Source organism: Phoxinus phoxinus (assembly GCF_949152265.1).
Source record: "Phoxinus phoxinus genome assembly, chromosome: 24".
Classification (NCBI taxonomy): domain Eukaryota; kingdom Metazoa; phylum Chordata; class Actinopteri; order Cypriniformes; family Leuciscidae; genus Phoxinus; species Phoxinus phoxinus.
Window position 1 is genome coordinate 21791520 of NC_136899.1, and position 22368 is coordinate 21813887.

Sequence of the window (22368 nt, forward strand, 5' to 3'; positions counted from 1 at the left end):
AATCATACAGATAAGACCAGACTAGTCGAGTCTTAATCATACAGAAAGGACCTTCGCCTGCAGGGAAGGAACCTCCATGTTATAAAACCTCACAAAAGTGGAGGGCGAAGACCAGCCGGCCGCCGCACAAAGGTCCTGAATGGGAACCCATAGGACCACGCCCATGATGAGGCCATACCTCTAGACGAATGGGCTCTAGTGCCTATAGGGCAATCCTGGCCCACAGAGGCGTATGCTAGTGATATGGCACTATGACTGCCTATTGGACGCAGAGTGCTCCAAATAGACCTTCAGAGCCCTGACACGTCAAAGAGCCAACAGTGAAATCACTTGTGCTCTAAACGGTGAGAGAGCACCTTGGGCATATAGCCATGCTTGGGTTTTATTTTATTTATTTATTTATTTACTCTTTATTTGACAGGGACAATGGACAGTAAAGAAGAACTGTCCCAGAATTAGCCACAAGGCTAAATTTCATCCGCAGTCCCTGGGCAGAAAATATCAAATTACATTACATATTTTATTTTATTTTATTATTAATCGTTTATTCCAGGCAATAGCACAAAAAATTAAATAAAAATAAAGGTAGACAATATGGTAAAAATCATATCAAAAAAACAATAAGCAATAAAAAAACAAAATAATATATAGTATTCAAATATAACAATCAAATTCTGCCTGAAAGGGAGTGGGAAGAAGACAACTTATCAAGGGTAAGTATTACATACAATATAATATCCCACAAAATATAATATACGACACATTGTCTATCATTTAACAATAAATACAGAAATTTTACTACTAAAAAAATCTCAATATGCATCCTATAAAATCACATAATATTACAAAATGAATCCCCCATAATTATAAAACCTTGACAAGATATGAGTAACTAATGATTACAGACCTGACTCCTTTTTAACCATATTTTCAAATGCAGCTTGAACTGTGTCAATGTATGACATTGTCTAATAACAATTGGTAAGTTATTCCAGTTTTTAACAGCTCTTACAGAAAAAGTTGATCGACCAAACTCAGTTACTCTAAAATGTGCTTCACAATCACCTCTTGATGAAGCCCTTGTTTGTCTTAGATTTTCTCTACGTGAAGCTACAAATGCTTTTAAAGGAGGAGGTGCAAGATCATTTACAATTGTATACATTAAACAACAACTGTGAAATACAATAAAATTGTCAAAAGTAAGAAAATTACAAAGTTTCAGAGTGACTTTGGAGTCACCTATACCAAACTCCAAACAGGAGCGGCTCACGGAGAGCATAACACAGTCTCACCCCAAAACGTCACATACTGACGGGTCTTGACCATACGGCAACATACGACGAAAAGGGTACCCTTTAACGTCCATGTGTGACGATTCGGGTCTGGTTGGGTTTAGGTATGCGTTAGGGTACCGCTAGGAGGCGCTGCTGGTGCGCTTATGTCTGCGTCTCATATTGACTTTATAGGGGTACCCTTTTCGACGTATGTTGACGTATGGTCAAGACCCGTCAGTATATGATGTTTTGGGGTGAGACCGGGCTGGAGAGCACCTGCAAATCTCCCACTCGCTTGATACACGTCAGTGCCAACAGGAGAGCAGTCTTTAGAGAAAGCGGTTTGAGGTCAATCAACTGAAGCGGTTCAAATGACGGACCCCTCAGGGCCCTAAGGACCGTGGAGAGGTCCCAAGGCGGTATAGAAGGAGGTCTGGAAGGATTCATCCTCCTAGCTCCCTTCAGAAACCGCACAACCAAGTAATTCCTTCCCAGTGATTGTGCCAGCCACCAGAGCCAGCCACCGGAGCATGAGGAGCTGCTATGGCTACCACATACTTTGAGCGTGAACGGGGAATGACCCGTGTCCAGCATCTCCTGTAGAAAGGAGAGTATCACTGATACCTCGCATGACTGTTTCAAAGTGTCTATCCGAGCACCAGCTGGAGAACACTGAACACTTTAAGGCGTAGAGGCACGGTAGACGGGGCTCTAGCCTCAGAAAGTATGTTCAGGACCTTCTCATGGAGGTCCCGGAATACCCATTGATGAGCTACACATGTAGTGATAAGTCGGGACGGGGGTGCCAGATCGTCCCGTTCGCCTGTGTGAGGAGATCTTTCCTCAGAGGGACAGGCCATGGGACTTTGTCCAACATCTTAACCAGTTCTGGGAACCATGGTCTGGTTCTCCACTAGGAGGACTGGGCATCCGCTCTCTCATACCCGTTTGATGACCTGGGGGATCATGGAAATGGGGGGAAATGCATACAGGGGGCAACTGGGCCAATAATGGGCCAGCGCTTCCCTGTTCTTCGAAAAGAACACCGCGCAGTGAGAGTTGTTTCTTGAGGCAAAAAGGTTGACTTTGGCCTCGCCGAAAACACTCCAAATCAGATGAACCGTCTGAGGGTTTAGAGACCACTCGCCTAAGGGAGTGTTGTCTCGAGAAAGCATATCCACACCCAGATTCTGAATGCCCAGGATATGTGCTGCTCTCAGAGAGCTCAAGTTGGCTTGTGCCCACAGAAGCAGGTCTCTCGCCATGGAGTACAGGTAGCCTGACCCGAGACCGCCCTGGCGATTGATGTATGACACGGACGTGTTGTCCGTGCGGACTAAGAGGTGGTGAGTTTTTTTAGAGCCTCTGCGGGAGAGAACGATATACTACTGCGCTGACGCTAGCCACCTACTGTCTGAGCCTCTGCTGGAGAGAATGAGAAACTGCTGTGCTGACACTAACCAGCCGCCTACTGTCCGAGCCCCTGCTGGAGAGAACGAAAAACTGCTGTGCTGACGCTAGCCTTCTACTGTCCGAGCCCCTGCTGGAGGGAACGAGAAACTGCTGCGCTGACGCTAGCCTCCTACTGTCTGAGCCTCTGCTGGAGCGAACGAGAAACTGCTGTGCTGACACTAACCAGTCGCCTACTGTCCGAGCCCCTGCTGGAGGGAACAAGAAACTGCTGTGCCGACGCTAGACTTCTACTATCTGAACCTCTGCTGGAGCGAACGAGAAACTGCTATGCTGACAATAACCAGTCGCCTACTGTCCGAGCCCCTGCTGGAGGGAACGAGAAACTGCTGTGCTGACGCTAGCCTCCTACTGTCTGGGCCTCTGCTGGAGGGAACGTGAAACTGCTGTGCTGACGCTAGCCTTCTACTGTCTGACGGTACTGATCCACTTGTCCGACACGAATGTCGCGTGGTGTCGCGAAGCCTCCCCACATTTGTACGTTGATGGGCGTTCCTCTAGTTTACCGCTATGGGCGTGGTTTTGTCTAGAAAAAAGGACCTGCGAGAGACTTCCCCCCGTCTCCATGTGCTTGCTTATATTGGATAGCTGCGTCGCGTTCAACGGAAATCATTTGCATAAAGATAGGCATCGGCCAGCTTTTTGACGCGCAGCATTTTTTCAAATGAAACGTCGCCTTTCCAGAATGCTTTGCGGGCGCGTCAAAGTTGCTAGACGTCACCCATAGCATTTTAGTGGAGTGAAGCACGACAGAAGTTTCGCACGGACAAGTGGATCACCGCCGTGAGCCTCTGCTGGAGGGAACGAGAAACTGCTGCACAGACGCTAGCCTCCTACTGTCTGAGCCCCTGCTGGAGAGAACGAGAAACTGCTGCGCTGACACTAACCAGCCACCTATTGTCCGAGCGCCTGCTGGAGAGAACGAGAAACTGCTGCTCTGACGCTAGCCTTCTACTGTCTGAGCCTCTGCTGGAGAGAACGAGAAACTGCTGCGCTGACGCTAGACTTCTACTGTCCGAGCCCATTTTGGAGGGAACGAGAAACTGCTGCGCCGACGCTAGCCTCCTACTCTCTGAGCCTCTGCTGGAGGGAACGAGAAACTGCTGCTCTGACGCTAGCCTTCTACTGTCTAAGCCTCTGCTGGAGAGAACGAGAAACTGCTGCGCTGACGCTAGACTTCTACTGTCCGAGCCTCTGCTGGGGGGAACGAGAAACTGCTGCGCAGACGCTAGCCTCCTACTGTCTGAGCCTCTGCTGGAGGGAACGAGAAACTGATGTGCTGACGCTAGCCTCCTACTGTCTGAGCCTCTGCTGGAGAGAACGAGAAACTGCTGCGCTGACACTAACCAGCCACCTATTGTCCGAGCCCCTGCTGGAGAGAACGAGAAACTGCTGCGCTGACACTAACCAGCCACCTATTGTCCGAGCCCCTGCTGGAGAGAACGAGAAACTGCTGGGCTGACGCTAGCCTTCTACTGTCTGAGCCTCTGCTGGAGAGAACGAGAAACTGCTGGGCTGACGCTAGCCTCCTACTGTCTGAGCCTCTGCTGGAGGGAACGAGAAACTGATGTGCTGACGCTAGCCTTCTACTTTCAGAGCCTTTGCTGGAGAGAACGAGAAACTGCTGCGCTGACGCTAGCCTTCTTCTGCTGCACTGACGCTTCTACTGTCTGAGCCTCTGCTGGAGGGAACGAGAAACTGCTGTGCTGACGCTAGCCTTCTACTGTCAAAGCCTTTGCTGGAGAGAACGAGAAACTGCTGCGCTGACGCTAACCTTCTACTGTCAGAGCCTCTGCTGGAGAGAACGAGAAACTGCTGTGCTGACACTAGCCTTCTACTGTCAAAACCTTTGCTGGAGAGAACGAGAAACTGCTGTGCTGACGGTAGCCTTCTACTGTCAGAGCCTCTGCTGGAGAGAACGAGAAACTGCTGCGCTGACGCTAGCCTTCTACTGTCTGAGCCTCTGCTGGAGATGAACGAGAAACTGCTGCGCTGACGCTAGACTTCTACTGTCCGAGCCTTTGCTGGAGGGAATGAGAAACTGCTGTGCCGACGCTAGCCGCCTACTGTCCGAGCCCCTGCTGGAGGGAACGAGAGACTGCTGATATAATTCTCCTGCGAGAAATTGCTCACTTTAAAGACTCTTTTAGTAATTTAATAAACATAAAATGTTTTGAATTTATTCTTTGTCCTGACTTTTTTGAGGGAATACGGCTTGCTCCTCAGGGTGGTACGCAATTTAGGATAGGCGGCTAGCGCCCCCTGCCTGTGACAAATGTGTTATAATGGCAAACGTCTGGAGAAGACGAGAAACTGCTGTGCTGACAATAACCAGCCGCCTATTGTCCAAGCCCCTGCTGGAGAGAATGAGAAACTGCTGCTCTGACGCTAGCCTCCTACTGTTTGAGCCTCTGCTGGAGAGGATGAGAAACTGCTGCGCTGACGCTAGCCTCCTACTGTTTGAGCCTCTGCTGGAGAGGATGAGAAACTGCTGGTCTAATTCTCCTGGGAGAAATTGCTCACTTTAAAGATTATTTTAGTAATTTAATAAACATAAAACGTTTTGAATTTATTCTTTGTCCTGACTTTTTTGAGGGAATACGGCTTGCTCCTCAGGGTGGTACGCAATTTAGGAGAGGCGGCTAGCGCCCCCTGCCTGTGACAAATGTGTTATAATGGCAAACGTTTGTACAATTTAAATCAATTTTAAGATTTTTTAAAGGAATGGTAAAAAAATTATAAAAAAATACAGATTTTTAAGGACTTTTCATTGAATCATCCCCCCCCCCCCCCCCATCCCCCCTGTTGCAGCTGTTACAGTGCACTTTCACGTTTGGTAGGGATTTTGTGTTATTTTTTGATTTTACCTAATTTAATAAAAATTTACTTTAATTAGTGCAATGTATGGTTAGGATTCTGAATTAAAACATTGTAATGTTTCTCCACAAATTTTATCAGAAATATACAGCCCCCAGGGGTCAGGCAAAAATTGTTGAAACAATATAAACCTGCATTGAACGATATAAGCCAAATATGAACAGACCACAACCCTCTCAGCTCAACACCACAATTTTTTGATTTCTTCATTTGTTTAAAGATTAAATCATGACCTTATGAATGATGATAGTAACCGTAACTGACACATGGAGTAGGCTAATATTTATTTATTTTTCAATTCCACCTTGGGGCTCTGAAGAACTGTTGTATATCTGAAAACCGGGCTTTAAGTGTATAATACCGAACTTGTCCTTTAAATATGCATCTCTTTAGCCTAGCATTCATATAATGTATCTCCTAACCTTATACAGTTATATCAGATCAAATGGACATGATTATCCTTGATTAATGTTATGATGAACAGCAGCTACGCTAATTATTTTCTATTACTTCTCTGTTTTATCTTGGGATGCCCATCCTGAGGTAACTAGAGAGTATGTCAGCTCCAGTTTGGGTCCAGCCTATTATGAAGACTTTGAGCAATATAATATCATATTTTGATTAATATTCAAAATGTATAATATTCAAAAACAATATTCATGTATTTTGCTAATTAAGTAGCCTCAGCCTTAAGCAATTTTGTTAACCTGTTTGATTGATTCATTAGAAAAAATTCAAATCAAAGAGTGAAAAATCCAGAGAAATAGGGGCAATGACTTTAATTGTAATTGTATTGATATTAAATTAATATGAATGATATAGGGCCTAATATTACATTGCAACGTGTGTCATTACTTTACATTTGGTATAAAGTTAATAAAGAATGAATAAACTTACATATGCATCCTGCTTGATTAAACTATCTTACTATCTTTATGTTTATATGCCTCATAATTTGAATGAATGATAGAATGAAACACTAGTACATGTCTTCACGTTTGAATCAGTTTCCTACAGGTATGCTATTTAATAGAGTTGGGGTACTCGAACTCGGACTCGGACTCGAGTCCGGTCTCGAGTCCAATTTTGAATGAACTCGGACTTGTCACGCACTCGGATGAATTTGTACTCGGACTTGACACGGACTCGAGACATTTTAGACTCGGAAAAATGGCCGAGTCCAGTCGAGTCCGGGCACTGGATGACACAATATTATTCAAAAACGAAACGAAACGACGTTGTTTCAGCGTTGAGCATTGTAGCCAATCACAGTTAAGTGCATAAACACAGTGGCAAATCAGAGGCGTTTTAGAGTCAGCATGCGAAGAATTCGCTCAAAATGTATGTTCAGAATCAGCACGAGCTTTATCCTTTCGCAAATCCCCTCATAAAAGACAAAGTCTCTCTAGACGCAATATAAGATATTCACTGTGCAGTGCGGACAACTTCAGTCAGTGTTTATGACGAGAGTTTTAGGGAGAGTGCAGAACGTGGTAAGTGATGGCTTAAAGGGAGCGCTATTGACAATCTAGTTTTTTTTTCATACTTCTAGAGGACCAGTGGTTACGTTCACACTGTAAATTATAAAGAGTGATAACTGCATTTAAATGTGGGATTTAATCCACTTAATTTGTGTCGTTTGAGTCATGAAATTGCGATGATTTGACACATAGCAACATAAGAAACTTGATAACCATAGCAACATTTTGGCGTCTAATAATGTTGTAATTTTTTTTACATTTTCACTTTAGTCATAAGTTTATACCTTGCAGAATCTCCTAAATGTTATTTTTATAATTTTTTTAATAAGACGGATCATACACACATTGTTTCTATTTAGTAGCCTACTGCCCTGAAAAATCTTTTTCACATAACAGATGTTTAATAGCCTAAATAAAATACAAACACAAAATAAAGACAGATTACATATTACATATTAATATTAATATTGTGTCATTACCTGAATGATCCACAACTTTTTTTTTTTTTTTTAATGGTTGTTCATGAGGAAAAATCCTCCAGCTCCTACATTCTTTGCTTTTCCAGCATCTTCTGCATATTTGACTCCTTACTAGCAGTGACTATGATTGTAAGATCCATATTTCCACACTGGTGACAACTGAGGGACACAACTATTACAAACCCTGCAAACATTTAGTGATGCACAAGAAGGAAGCATCCATTAAGAGCCAAGGGTTGTAAACTTTTGAACTGGATCATTGGTGTAAATTGTTCTTATTTGTTTAAAAATGCATTCATTAATTTAGTCCAACCCTTCAGAGGATAAATAAGATATTAGCATGTAAAACAAAATAAGAAAAATGTAAACATCATCTTGCTCAAAAGTCTTGCCCCTGACTCTTATCGTGTTGCATTATTAAGCATTACCTTGCAGATTCTAAAATATGTACAATAGGTAATGTACAATAAACAAACTGTAACTACACATTGCAATCATTTTGTAAGGTTTAAAATATTAATTTAAGAGCTCAGTGTTGAGACCTTTTGCCGGAATTTGATTGACAGGTGATCTGACCAATTATAATGCAGATACACGCCATTTTTGTTCGACAGACAAACCAAACCAGTTAGTAGATTAAAGTCAGTGGACTTGAACTTGAAAAATGCTGTGTATTGATTTCTTTTTGCAGTTCTGATGTTCATTTATGTTTAGTTTGTGCTATAACTAGAAGAGATTATCAGTTCACGTGCTGCTTGAACTGAGGCCTACACATTAAAGCACCACAAAACAGTATTTATTGTTTGAATTTCATAAAATCATACAAAATTTGAAAGCTGAGACTTTATTTCATACCAAAAGTACCCTGCTCTGTCTTGTCTGTTGGCACATTGTCAGTGTCCTCTTTTCTCCGACCGAGAACATGTGGAGTGAGAGAGGAATGGCTTGTCGGACGTAGCAACAGTAACCAAGAGGGGCGGGTCTTTGTGAAAGGTCAATTTCAAATAATTTAAATCTTTGTGGACTCGACCGGACTCGACTCAGACTCGGATGTTATGGACTCGGACTCAAGTCCGACTCGGCCCTTTTTGGACTCGGACTTGGACTTGTACTCGGTTGTTAAGGACTTGGACTCGACTCGTACTCGACAAAGGTGGACTCGGACCCAACACTACTATTTAAAAAAAAGTGCCAAATAATTTTTTTTGAATAATTTTTTATATATTTTTGTGTGTATTTTACAGTCACTAAGAAATACATTATTCCAATACAATGAGGGTTCTTCTGATAATATATAATACAATATTAAAAAGACTAAGACTCGGGAAAAAAATGCTTTTCACTTCTAGGCTACTTAATTCATTATTTAATTAATCACATTTAATTCATTGTTATTTTTCTCCTGTTCAAAATGCTTAAAACTGACTAGGAAACAAAGGAGAACAGTACCTGTATTTTAAATTAATGTAGCCTATGTATGATTCTCGTGATTTTAAGTGATATTATTATGCAGTCTTCGCGTAAATTACTTTACAGCCGGACTTTCTGTGTTTAGCAATCTCAACCACTGACACTGATGGGGGGCGTTTGAAGTGGCGAAAGCACCCGTCTATTTCCACTGGTTTTAGAGAAGGGGAGGGTCTTTAATATCCCTGGACCGAGACTGGATCATTTCAGTACAGTTGGAGCCGGAGACAGACGCCGCATCGGCGAAAATAGACGCGCATCACGACGCTCGACTGGAAAACAAGACGCCGGTGGATGTTCGCAGAGTATTGAATGCATCCTGGCTTCATTCATAACGGTGACTCGGTTATAATGTACTAGCCTAATGTCTATTCCGCTACTGTGGTTCTCCATCACCGCGAACAACAAGCAAACGTTTCAAAAGGGATTTATCTTACTGTCGATCCTGATGGACGTACAAACGGATATTATTTTGTGAACATTCGCGATATTTTTTTTTCTTCTTCTGAGGATTGAGGGGAGAATCTGCGCACTGCAGTGACTCTACATTCAACAATGCACACGACTGTACTGTGGATGTGATGGATATTGGATTTATGTCGGCAAACGACGAGATTACATCTGGGTTTTCATTAAGAACAAAGTTTGCTTGCATGGAAACCTCATTTGAATTGATAGTTGCTCATTCACTGTAATTGAGTGGTTCAAGCCACTCTATACTTCAACAGATGAGAAGCAACCAGTTCCTGCAACTTCAGTTGTCTGTACTAGGTGAAAATAATGGTGTTTATGACAGAAATCTCAAAACATATCGGAATCATCCCACGAAAATAGCCTCCCAGCCTGGAATCGTAATGAAAGTGTTGCGGAGAAAAAGAATAGTACTGTTTATAGCGTATTTTCTGCTGTTAGTTCTCACAATGCTGAACTTGGCTAACTACAGATGGACTAAAGAACCTCAACAGTGTAATCTCCAGATGAGAAGCACTCCGTATCAGGGAAGGTCGGACATCCGATTCCTCTACAGACCATCTCTTGCTAAGAAGAGACAGCTTGTCTACGTTTTGACCACATGGAGGTCTGGTTCATCATTTTTTGGAGAGCTATTTAATCAACATCCAGAGGTTTTCTTCTTGTATGAACCTATGTGGCACATCTGGCAGAAGCTGTATCCGGGTGATGCTGTGTCCTTACAGGGAGCAGCGAGGGACATGCTGAGCTCATTGTACCGCTGCGATCTTTCAGTTTTTCAGCTGTACAACAGCCCTGGGAGCAAAAACTTCACCTCCCTTGGACTTTTTGGGGCCACACTTAATAAAGTCATCTGCTCGTATCCTCTTTGCTCAGCTTATAGAAAAGAAGTAGTCGGGATGGTAGATGACAAAGTGTGCAAAAAATGTCCCCCACAAAGCCTCAGTCTTTTAGAGGAAGAATGCCTTAAGTACAACACTATAGTCATAAAAGGGGTACGGGTTTTGGACGTCAATGTTTTGGCGCCCCTTATGGAGGATCCGTCTCTGGATCTGAAGGTGATTCACCTTGTGCGAGATCCCAGAGCCGTGGCCAACTCCAGGATCAAATCGAGGCACGGGCTGATTCGTGAGAACTTGCAGGTGGTCCGAAGCAGGGATCCCAAACTCCGTCGGATACCCTTTGTGGATCCCGGCCACAAAATTAGTAAAAAAGACGGTGCAGATTACCATTCGGTTGGGGCTATGGAGGTGATATGTGATCAGACGTACAGGAGCCTGAGGACTGCCTTAAATCCACCCGACTGGCTGAAAGGGAAATACCTGGCGGTGCGCTATGAAGATCTGGTGGATAACCCTGTCAAAACGCTCCGGAATGTTTATCAATTTGCCAATCTCAGTGCCAACCTAGACATTGAGTCTTTTGCTCTTAACATGACTAATGGCACAAGCTCTTCCTCAAAGCCATTTATTGTGTCGGCCAGGAACGCGACACAGGCGGCCAGTGCATGGAGAACAGTGTTGAGTATTCAACAGATAAAACAAGTAGAGGAGTACTGCCATAATGCAATGGCCATCCTGGGTTATGAACGTGTAAGAACAGCTGGAGAAGCAAAAGACCTGAGTAAATCTTTATTGACTGCCTCCAAACTGTGACAGAGTTCTTGCACATGAAACTGTGGATTTGTTTCTTCAAATCACTAAGGCTATTTCACTATCACTTTCTGGAATGTCATAGCTCTTTGTGGTTATTCAATAGCATTGCTAGTTTTCTAAACAAACCAGTAGATGTTTAAATACAGCAACATCTGTGAACCACAGCTGGAAAATTTATATTGTACAAAACAAATGTTGCATTGCCATTTTTCTCTTAAATTGATGCTTAAGGTTGTTTGGAATGTTCTAGGTCTGTTTTGAGTTTGTTCATTTGCTGTATGTAAAATCAAGAAAATGAGCGACAAAAATACTGATCAAAACTGTTATGCAGAGTGCAGGTAATGCTATTGCTTTAGAATGAATTCAAAGACAATCATTAAAGTTCACAATGAATGCCAGTGTTATGTGTTATGTGAGGCATATTTCTCATTACCAAATAAAACGTTAAAGCACTTCTTTACAAAATCTTAAAAGCCATATTTAATTTTGCTGCTTATAGTTCCAGGCTTATTTGATCAAGAAAGCTTTTGAGTCCCCTTTACGTCTGCCTTCATCATATTAGGCTAAAATTGTAGCATTTTAACGAAGTAAAAAACAAATCACTGCAAAAATGATCTAGTTTTAGTTAGTTCTGAGAAAAGATCTAGCAGCATTTGTTGGCCGATTTGTTTAGTTTGGTGTTTTGTCATGTACAGTGTACAGTACTGCAGTGACATTCAGACATTTTGTCATATATTTCACCAAAACTTGGAAGTAGGTTATTTTAACTGAAGTACATTCAGGGCTAGTGCTGTCAAATCGATTAATCATGATTTATCACATCTAACATAATTTTTTTTTGCTTACATAATATTTTTTCTGTGTGTGTGTGTGTATATATATATATATATATATATATACATGTGTATATATATAATTATTATTATCTATGAACTAGTTACAGAGAGAAAATCACCCTTAATTTTCCGATCTCAATCTGCACACTGCTTTCGATGCCAAGACTCCAAAGCAAAGAGTAGGCTAAACAATTAAAGCCTGCACACATCAAGTACGATAGCTATAACGATAAAAAATATATAGTTCTAAAAATAGATCTAAATATAAAAAAAAATAGTCCATACCACAAATACAGTAATAACGGCACAATAAAATATATTGTTAGAATCACTTTCAGAAAGACTTTATGTTTTCCAGCTGAACTATAAAAGCATTGATATCTGAATCCATCCTGCTTTAAAGAGCTTGAGCATATAAAGCGGTAGATGACAAAACTCCAGCATGCGCTTTTAATAAACAGAATGATGTTGTCAGCTGGTGTGGATGCTAATATAGGCCTAATTATCATTATAGTTATCTTTCTCTATAGTTATTGTTCTTTGTGTGAACGGGCGTTTATTAAAATAAACTGTCTTTCCACTTTGACTGTGGAGGTATTTAGTGCCTGATTTTAGGCAGAAAATTGTTCCTTTGCTACACTATAGTGCACTATAGTGAAAGCAAATATGACTAAACCACCAATTTTTCAGGCAAAAAGAAAAAATGCAAATATACAGATCAACTGCTATGTTGGTTGGACTTGAATTATTTTTATTTTTTTTAATGCGCTACTTTGTTGTTAGAACTCCGGAATAGTAAGTAGCCTAAACTAATATATATATCAGAATCCACATTTGTTGAAATGTTTGTTGGTGGATTTTGCCATTTATTTATTTGACCCAAATATATGGCAGAATCTACCAACAAACATTTCTGTATTAAATGCATTAATTTTCAACATACATTTTACTGACAATAATAATAATAATAAACACAAATGTTCAAGTGGTTATGATATCTCTCTGGATACTAAGAAGAAACAAGGGTCCTTGTCTTTCTTGTACCACAGGTAATTTACAGGAGTATTTGGGACTTTTTTTTACAGCTTTCATATTTCTCAAAATTAATGGATATTATATAGAACCCTTTGTATTTGGCCTTAGGGGTTCTGTAAGAAATAGAACAGCTTCAGCTAATCTTGGTTGAAAGTGAACATGACATGACGTGAATGCAATTTGTCCTCTGCCATAAGTTAGTGCACACACATTAGGAGCAGTGAGCACGCACACAGCAAACCATGGACACGCACACCCTGGACCAGTGGTCAGTTATTTTGCTGTGGTGCCCGGGAAGCGATTGGGGGTTAGTTTGTCTTGCTCACACTCAGTCATTTCCTGCCGGAGAATCAAACCCCCAAACTTCAGGTTACCAGTCTCACTCTCTAACCATTAGGCCACGACTGTGCTAGCTACCAACACAGTCTGGCTACAAACAGAAAGGAACACGCTTGCGCGCAGTTTGTTCCCCATGTACATCATAAAGACCGGGTACCATAGCATCTCTCTGCTTGCCTCTGATGATGTCTGGTGCAGTTGCCATGACAACAACTCAAGGAGGTTCAGCTATTATTTGTGTATGAACTGAAGCAGGTGGTGAAGACTCAACCTTATGAGAAAGAGAGACGAAGAGACAGAAGCTGTATACACACTCTTGTTGAATTAGTATATATTATATGACATCATCACATGTTGGAATTGTCCATGAGTGGATTAGATGTTATGCTTGTGATATAGGTTTGACTGTAGTTTTTACAGTGTACCTCTTTCACTGCACTTAACAGCATGGAGGATGTTCTCTGATACAGGATTCAGAATAGACTCAGTGTGGATACGAGTTATTTTGGCATCATGCACAGGATACTGCATGTTTATTTAGGCCTACTGCAGAATGACAGGAAGAGGAATGTACTCAATTGTAAACATTTCCCTGATACCCCAACCCCCCCTCCCCTCCCCTCCCCTCCCCTCCCCTCCCCTCCCCTCCCCTCCCCTCCCCTCCCCTCCCCTCCCCTCAGCCGGGTAGACATGTTTCTCTCATCTTACTGTCAAATCATCTGCCATCAGATTTTAACTTTGTCATTCTGCACCACAAATATTGTTCTAAGATAGCTTTATAACATCATATAGCATCATAATTATGGAGTAGGCCTATGTTAGAGCATTCTGGGAAATAAAGTATATTAATGTATTAAAATAATGAAAATATCTATTTAAAGGTGCAATGTGTAATATTTAGGAGGATCTGTGGACAGAAATGGAATATCATATACATAACTATGTTTTCAGTGGTGTATAAAGACCTTACTTAATGAACCGTTATGTTTTTATTGCCGTTTTTATTCATAGCCATTTCTATCTTCATACACCGCGGGTCCCCTTACATTGAAATGTAACATGCTGACATGTTTCTACAGCAGCCCTAAACGGACAAATGACTATGTTGTTCTTCATGCAAAGAAGCTAGCTAAATTCAGCGAATAAAACACTGACACCATGATGAACAAGTAACAATAAAATTCACAATAACATCGTTTTACTGAATGATTCTGTTAGGTGCAATTCGCAACCTCACCACTAGATAACGCTAAAAATTACATAGTGCACCTTTAAATATTTTTTTATGACATTTCCGTTATTGATACTGTGTAAAGTTAAGTGTATAATATTGTTTAAGGGTAATTCCTACTGAACATATGCATCTTTTTGAATCCCATTCCACTTCCTTATAATTTAATTCAGCTTGCAATTCTGCATCCTGTTTGCCATCTCATTTCAAATTCATTTCTGAATAGCACCCAATCTGTGCATGTACTTCTAATATGAATAATAATTTTGAATATAATAAGTTATTATAGCATCTATCTTGTTTTCAAAATATCTTTATATTTAATATTTTTATATTACTTATAACATTTTTGTATCAATTGGAGAGCCAAACCTTATTTTTAATAGTCTATATGTATGGGTATTTTTGTGGAGCTTTTGTGACATCATCAAGAATAAATAGAATTACTTTGTCCGTGCATATACCACTGGTATTTGATTTTAGGCATTTTTGCTGTATTTAAGTTGTTTTTTCCTGTTTTAACAGAGGTATTTTTGCTGTGTACCAACACAAAGTTCTTCTGCATCCACAGTGTAACGCCCCCCATCCCCCATCCCCCATCCCCAATGCAAATGAGCCTGAACTTGAGTCTACTGGGGTCAAATGGACCATATCCAATGACCCATGCACTCAAAGAAAGTCATTTCCGTCAATGGAAATAACCTAATGTTGTAAATGAGACACCAAATCTGGGGGCGGGGGTTCCCTTAAAAAGAGCCTCATGTAAGGTTTGATTATTCTCCCAGGTGAGATGAAGGTAAGGTTGTCAGTTACACTGCCTATTTACATTAGAATAATGTTCAGAGTGCTTTTGAAACTTCAAGCCCTGCTGCTCAGTTTGTATGCTGGCAGCACAGTACCTCCAAGACAAAGGAGGACTACATCCGCAAAAAAAAAAAAAAAAAAACATCCCCAAAAACAACATTTGTATGAAATGAAGATGCGAATGCTAAGGATAACTGAATCTAGTCATGCTATCAGTCCGTCAACAATAATAAAAAGCATTGATATAAGCACTTTTATGCAAAGGAAGTATGCTTTTCTTTAATGCCAACTAATTGTATTGTGTACACAATACTTGACAAAAGTGTGAAGTGTACACAATACTAGACAAAAGTGTGAAGTGTACACAATACTAGACAAAAGTGTGAAGTGTACACAATACTAGACAAATGTGTGAAGCTTCAATATTTAGGGACCTATATTGTGAGGAAATTTAAAGTAACAAGATTAAATACCAAAGTTTTTGAACTGCTTACAAAATATGGTAATGATTTATTTAAAATTAATAAGATTTAATAAAATAGGCCTATATTCAAAGTAGAATATATAATTGTTAGTTTTATTTAATTGTATTTGTGTAATAACTGTCATGACAACAAAGAGAGAGAGAGAAGGCAAATGCCGGTAAAACAAACACCGGGAACACCACAACGCTCTGACAACAGAGAAGACCAGTCACAGAGAATATATACACGAGTAGATGGACATCAGCTGGCGCTTATGATCAGTGGTGATCAGAGGACACACCCACACTAATGATACACACAACACAACGATCACACGAGACAAGGAAAAGACAGTGAATTCATGAACCGTGACAATAACCTTTTTGTGTTAAGGTTGGGTGAAGGGATGAGGTGAGTACGGTGGCTCAGTAGTGCACAACACAACAAAATTATTTATAAAGCAAACATAAGTTCACAACACAACGAAATTAAGCCACAACACAAAGGAAAATGTACAACACAACGGAAATAAGCCACAACACGAAGGAAATAAGCCACAACACAAAAGAATTAAGCCACAACACGAAGGAAATAAGCCACAACACAAAGGAAATAAGCCACAACACAAAGGAAATAAGCCACACCACAACAAAATAAAGCCACAACACAACGGAAATAAGCCACAACACAACGGAAATAAGCCACAACACGAAGGAAATAAGCCACAACACAAAGGAAATAAGCCACAACAAAATAAAACCAAAACACCACGAAATAAAGCTGCAACACAACGGAAATGCTCCCGACCACTAGGGCTCTCTAAACTCTAAACTTAGTTTTCCTTGCCATTGTTATAGAGTCGGCAGTCTTAAGATATCAATACCAGGATTAGTTTTAACAGTATGCAACCATTGTATTTCGATATAAAATATTACTTCAAAATCACCTACATTAATTATAGCTGCGTATTTATACTCTAGAATGCTTTGACCCACTTCCACAGCGCATGATCCCTAAGGGAACATTTGGCAATTCCACCAAGTGGTTAAAACATATAATTTATTATAATATAATTTGATAATTACAAATAAAAACCAGTAATCACCTGTAGTAAGTCAGTCTGGTTACTAGGAATGTACTACAACCTTTAAGGCATAGCAACAGCCATTATATTTAAAACAGTTTAAAATCGTATACTAAACCTAAACTAATCTTGACAAACTATATATCATTTGAAATTTACAATCTCTAGTTGACATATTTGGTGACTGATTTTCAAAATAAATTACAGAGGAGCCGTAATTTATCAATTTGCAACAATAATATTTTCCTGAAGCGTGTTCAGACCTTTATTTTGAAATAGTGATGAACATGAAAAATCATGAAAGAATGGTAGAAACCTCAGTTTGTTTTCATGCCAAGAGTTCAAAAGATAGCAATCATTCAATTGTTTTAGAAAAAAAGGTCTGACAATGTTTTGAATATAAAGAAAAAAATAATAGATTCACTGCATTTGTGATGTGGGAGCGAGCTATAATGCACATACGTGTTCTTTTTGTGTTTCTTAGAGGTTGAATTCATTTTTAAAATCTGCCAAACTTCCAATACTACTTCTGAATAGGATGCATACTTCATTAATTGTATGGAAATTGTAAAAATAATGGTTCAGATCACTCAAACAACATATGGAAATGGAGGCGCCCTTATATGGGCAGTATATGTCAACTAGTGGAAAAGTTTGGTACTGCGCCCAAACAAAATCTTACTGAAAGCTTTTTTTTTTTAGATCACAACTTGTTCAGATTTTTGGCTATAATTTACGTCACGACCAAACGTTAGCGATTGGTTATGACAGATCCAGAGTGGCTCTGGGCAGATCCAATAGTTGTAAACTTTAACAGAGTATCGCCTTCAACTTTTTGTGCTGCCATTTTGGCCAAACTGATGCTGCAGGCTGCAGATACACAAACCGTAAACAAAGCAGTGCGTGCTTACCGTTTTGAATATCAATCCTTCTACACACTTTCTTTATTCCACTCTGCTCATGTTGATATTGAAATATTCACCAATGAACACTCAGGTAAGATGACGTAACATTAGAACAGCCTTCTATCTGTACCGTTTTGACTTCTTTGCTCGCTGTTTTGCTATTATTCTCCTGCACCAACTCGTTCAGTAAGCTGAACAGCCAATCAGAGTTCCCTCTTTCACCGGCGGCCCGACGCCGATTCATGTCAACATGATTTCAACATGTCGAATCGGCCGAAACAAAGCCGACGAGGACCAATTTCAGCCGACGATGCGGAACACACAGAAAACTTAGTCGGCCGACGCACAAAAACGTCTCTGGTTAAGTATGTAACCGTAGTTCCCTGAGAGGGAACGAAACGCTACGTTTACGCTGTGGGAACACTTCCAAGTGTTGCGTCATGAAGCATGTGTATAATCAGTCCAATGAAAGAGCGAGACGTCATAGGCGGGTGACGTCATAGACCAGGAAACTATAAAACACCCCTGAACGCAGTGCGTGACAGCTTCTGATAAGCCTGAAGCAAGTCGATCAGGGCATGCAGGAAGTATGGCAGGCGAACGCAGCGTTTCGTTCCCTCTCAAGGAACTAAGGTTACATACGTAACCAGAGACGTTCCCTATCAAGGGAACTCCCGCTGCGTTTACGCTGTGGGAACCCCATACCCACTACGCCATAATGACAAGTGCCCGTTCTGTGTGAAGTCCTTGCGCACACTAGAAGCAAGCAACCTAGCCCCAGGACTGGAGAGGTCTAAGTCATAAAATTTGACAAATGTATGCAGCGAGGACCAGCCTGCCGCATCACAAACGTTGTGAAGGGAAACTCACGAAATTAGAGCCATAGAGGCAGCCATACTCCTCGTAGAATGGGCCCGGACAGCCAAAGGTGAATGCTGTCCGGCCGCTTCATAAGCAAGTGAGATAGCCTCAACTACTCACTTGCTCATTATCTGTTTAGATGCAGGGCAACCTAACTTGGTAACCCAAAGCAAACAAATAATTGCTTTATATACGCCACAGGGCAGCTCTGTGAACATAAGCATCCAAAGCCCGGAAAGGGCATAACAGATTAAAGGGATAGTTCACTTTGAAATTAAATGTTGGTATGTTTTAGCTTACCTGAAGTGCATCCAAGATGTAGGTGTCTTTGTCTCCGCAGTAGTTTCAATTTTTATATTTTTAGGTCAAACCATTCTTGTCTGTCAGTCATATAATGCAGGTATATAGGCACTGTCTCCAAAAGCATGCAGAGATGTCTCTAATAGCATGCAGAGAAAAGTCCAAATAAAAAAATTCCCCATCGTAAGTGCACATTGATGGCCTAAGACACGAAACAAGCGGTTTGTGTGATAAAACGTACAGTGTTTATATCATTTTTATCTCTTTTACACACCCACGTCCATCTGATCTGTTTACGTCGCTAACAGGATTCAGAAGGTGTTCTCCGCACCAGGCAGAGAACAGTTTCTTTTTCAATGCATATTCAGTATTCTCGTGGGAGCTCTAGACTGGAGTATGGTCTCCACGACCCTCAGAGGCCGAGCCCACAGTATCCATAACTCCGGAAGAGGGTGAAATATTGTGTCCCTGATTGGGACGCCAAGTCCCTCCTGATCGGAATCTCCAAGGGAGAGCCATCTAGAAGGGACAGTAGGTCTGAGAAACACACTCGGGCCGGCCAGAATGGGGCTACTAATAATAGATGAGCCCCTACCCGGCAAACCCTCTCCAGAACTCCCGGGAGCAAAGATATTGGGAAATGCGTATAGGTGTAGCCTCAACCACACCTAGTACATCGCATCCAGTCCAAGCGGAGCTGGATGCGTCAGCTAGAACCACAAAGGGCAATGCGTTGTATAAACGATGCGAAAGCTAGACTTGAGTTTTACCGAAGTTCTCCCAAAGGAGCACCACCACCTCGGGGTGAAGTTTCCATTCCCCGGGCCTCAGCCCCTGCCTCAACAGGATATCTCCTCTGATATACGAGACCATCAGTGTGTTGTCCGGAAGGACAGGCACATGGACGCACTGTTTTGCAGCACTTTATGCTGCGAGGAGCTTTAGTAGGCTGAGACTGTTCCCGCCCAGCAGTCTCAGGAACATTAGATCGGTGAGGAAGAAACCTCTGGAACACAGCTGAATAGTTTATTCCTTCGTTTATTTGAAAGCGGAGAGTTCAGAAGAACAGACATATTTTATATTATTTTTCTTTACATCAGAATAACTTAGTATATACCACTCCGTGGCCACCAGCAGAAAACAACCAAACTGGCAGCTCTGCGACCCTCCTCAGAGAGTTGCCCTCCAGAGGACGCCAAGGAAAAACTATTTCTCGAAACCGTCCCATCCCCGGTAAAGTTTATCTGTTGCGCGACGCAATTCTTGAATAGCGTCAGCGCTGACATCCTCACATTCATCCATGTCCTTATATACTTTACCGACCAGCGCTGCCTAATAATATTTAGCTATTATTTATGATGGCAGGTGGGTAACGTCGGGGTTATAATAAGGGGTTATAATAACGAGAGAGATAGCTTGCAAGCGTCTCTTTAACCCGAGGCTCTGTCATACCATGATACTAAATACCCATAACATTACTATAGTAGAAGTTTGGGGATTTAAACACAAAAATAGAAACCGGTTTATTCCACAATCTCAACATCTAAGTGTGGAGATAGGGAAAAAACGGCAATCCCCGACGAGGAGGCTGAGATATAGAGTTTTCATTATATTCTCACTCTCATAATGTTCGGCTGGCCAGTAAATATTTTACTTAGCAACAACACTAGATAAAACCTCCTTTTATAAGCTCCTCTTTATTCAAAAAAGTTATGAGCTGACTTATTTATTTATTCTAGAAAACTCATAAACATCTGCCTTATTCATTATATTTTTTATTGTTTTGTTATCTCTTTTTTAACAAAACACTAACGATATTCCTCGGAACCGGAAAATCGCAGCATAAGTGCCTCATCGCGGGGAGGAGAAACGCAGAGCATGCTTCTCCCTGAGATAAGGCACTGGATCTGGCAAGTGCAAGCAGAGATAGGGCAACGCCCGTCTCAAACCCCGCTGTCAGATCCAGGCTTAAGGGAACGTCTGCCAATTCCACCAAGTACTTAAAACGTATAATTTATTATAATATAATTTGATAAATAAAAATAAAAACCATTTGGTGAATTGCAGAATTACAGGAAGGTATTGGCACAATTTCACCTGTAATAAGTCAGTCTGGTCACTAGGAACCTACCACAAGCTTTGGAACATGACAAGAAAAACCTTTAAGTTACCCGGAAGACAAAAATAGCGGATAAAAACTCAAATTTAACCATTTGCCCCCTACTATTAAATCTAACAGATACTAACATTGTCTTCAATGGTGTTCAACACATATACCTCTGTTAAAATCTCAGAAAATGTGGTTAAGGGTTTAATGACACTTTAACATTTAAATGTATTTGTTAATTTGTATTTTCATAATACTACTTCTTTAATAACATTAGTAAATAAAGAAGGTCACAACTCAATGTAGTTTTGCATGACTGTTCATTAGTTACTTCTTAGTTTTTTTTTTCTTGAACCTAGTAGATAATTAGTAGTAGTTATTCAAGAGTTATGACAGAATTAATTAGTTATTGATTAACTAATTAACACAATCATAAAATTATATTACATAATAATTAGTTAACACATCTTCCTTAGTAGTTAACATTAATGAAGAATTACCTATAGTTCTTCAATAATTCCTTATTAGTTATGCAGTAAATAAGATACAGTATTCTAAAGTGTTACCAAACTACCTTGTGGGGGAAGACATGACCGGCAGCTTGACTGGGCAGGAAACAACAAAGCAGGGCAGTGTAACATCTGAGACAAATCACACACAATTATTTGGTATATGTACCAAACAATCTTTAAAACTCACTCTGGGATCTGTGGCCCCATCCTCCAGTGAGTGCAAAAAGGTATTGGTTACCAGACACTTTTATAAAAACAACAACTTACTTTCTCTAGCTGAGTAACAAGAACTGTACAGATGTTGAGGAGACTCGATGAAGAGTTGAACTTGGCTCAATGGATTCTAGTAAGTTCTGTAAAGCATCAAAAGACTATCTTTTGGTGAACATCTCTTAATAACTTTATCATTTACATGTCTCCTGCGTGCAGAGACTGTTACAGCCAGTGTTGGCAGCATGAGAGCTAAACATGCTCCACCCCTCCAGCCCATATCCTTCCTTTCACTTCTGAAACCCCATTGTCATTTCAATGGAACATGAAATAAATGTTTTGAGATGTTAAAAAAAAAATCTGCAGACTGTGAAAACAATGATGCAGAATGTCCCATAACTAAGTTTTGGAGTACTTGTCATGTATTCAGGCTCAGTGGTAGAAGGTTGACTACTGAGGATCTGGACTCATTTCTCTCTCTCTATCTGTCTGTAGAGCCGTTTGAA

General features: G+C 40.8%; 2 protein-coding genes across 3 annotated transcripts in view; one reads left to right on the top strand and one right to left on the bottom strand.

Moving 5' to 3' along the window:
- Positions 1–22127, bottom strand: part of LOC306992396 (NXPE family member 3-like) — a 34801-nt gene extending 12674 nt beyond the window's left edge. For both annotated transcript variants that reach the window (XM_079601223.1, XM_079601224.1), the window contains exon 1: positions 21920–22127. The gene's annotated coding sequence lies outside the window, so the exon portion shown is untranslated. The remainder of the gene's footprint in view (positions 1–21919) is intronic.
- Positions 8817–11285, top strand: chst2b (carbohydrate (N-acetylglucosamine-6-O) sulfotransferase 2b). The gene has a single exon (XM_079601246.1). The coding sequence runs from the start codon at positions 9777–9779 to the stop codon at positions 11172–11174; it is 1398 nt and encodes a 465-aa protein (XP_079457372.1). The 5' UTR covers positions 8817–9776; the 3' UTR covers positions 11175–11285.
- Positions 22128–22368: the final 241 nt, after the last annotated feature.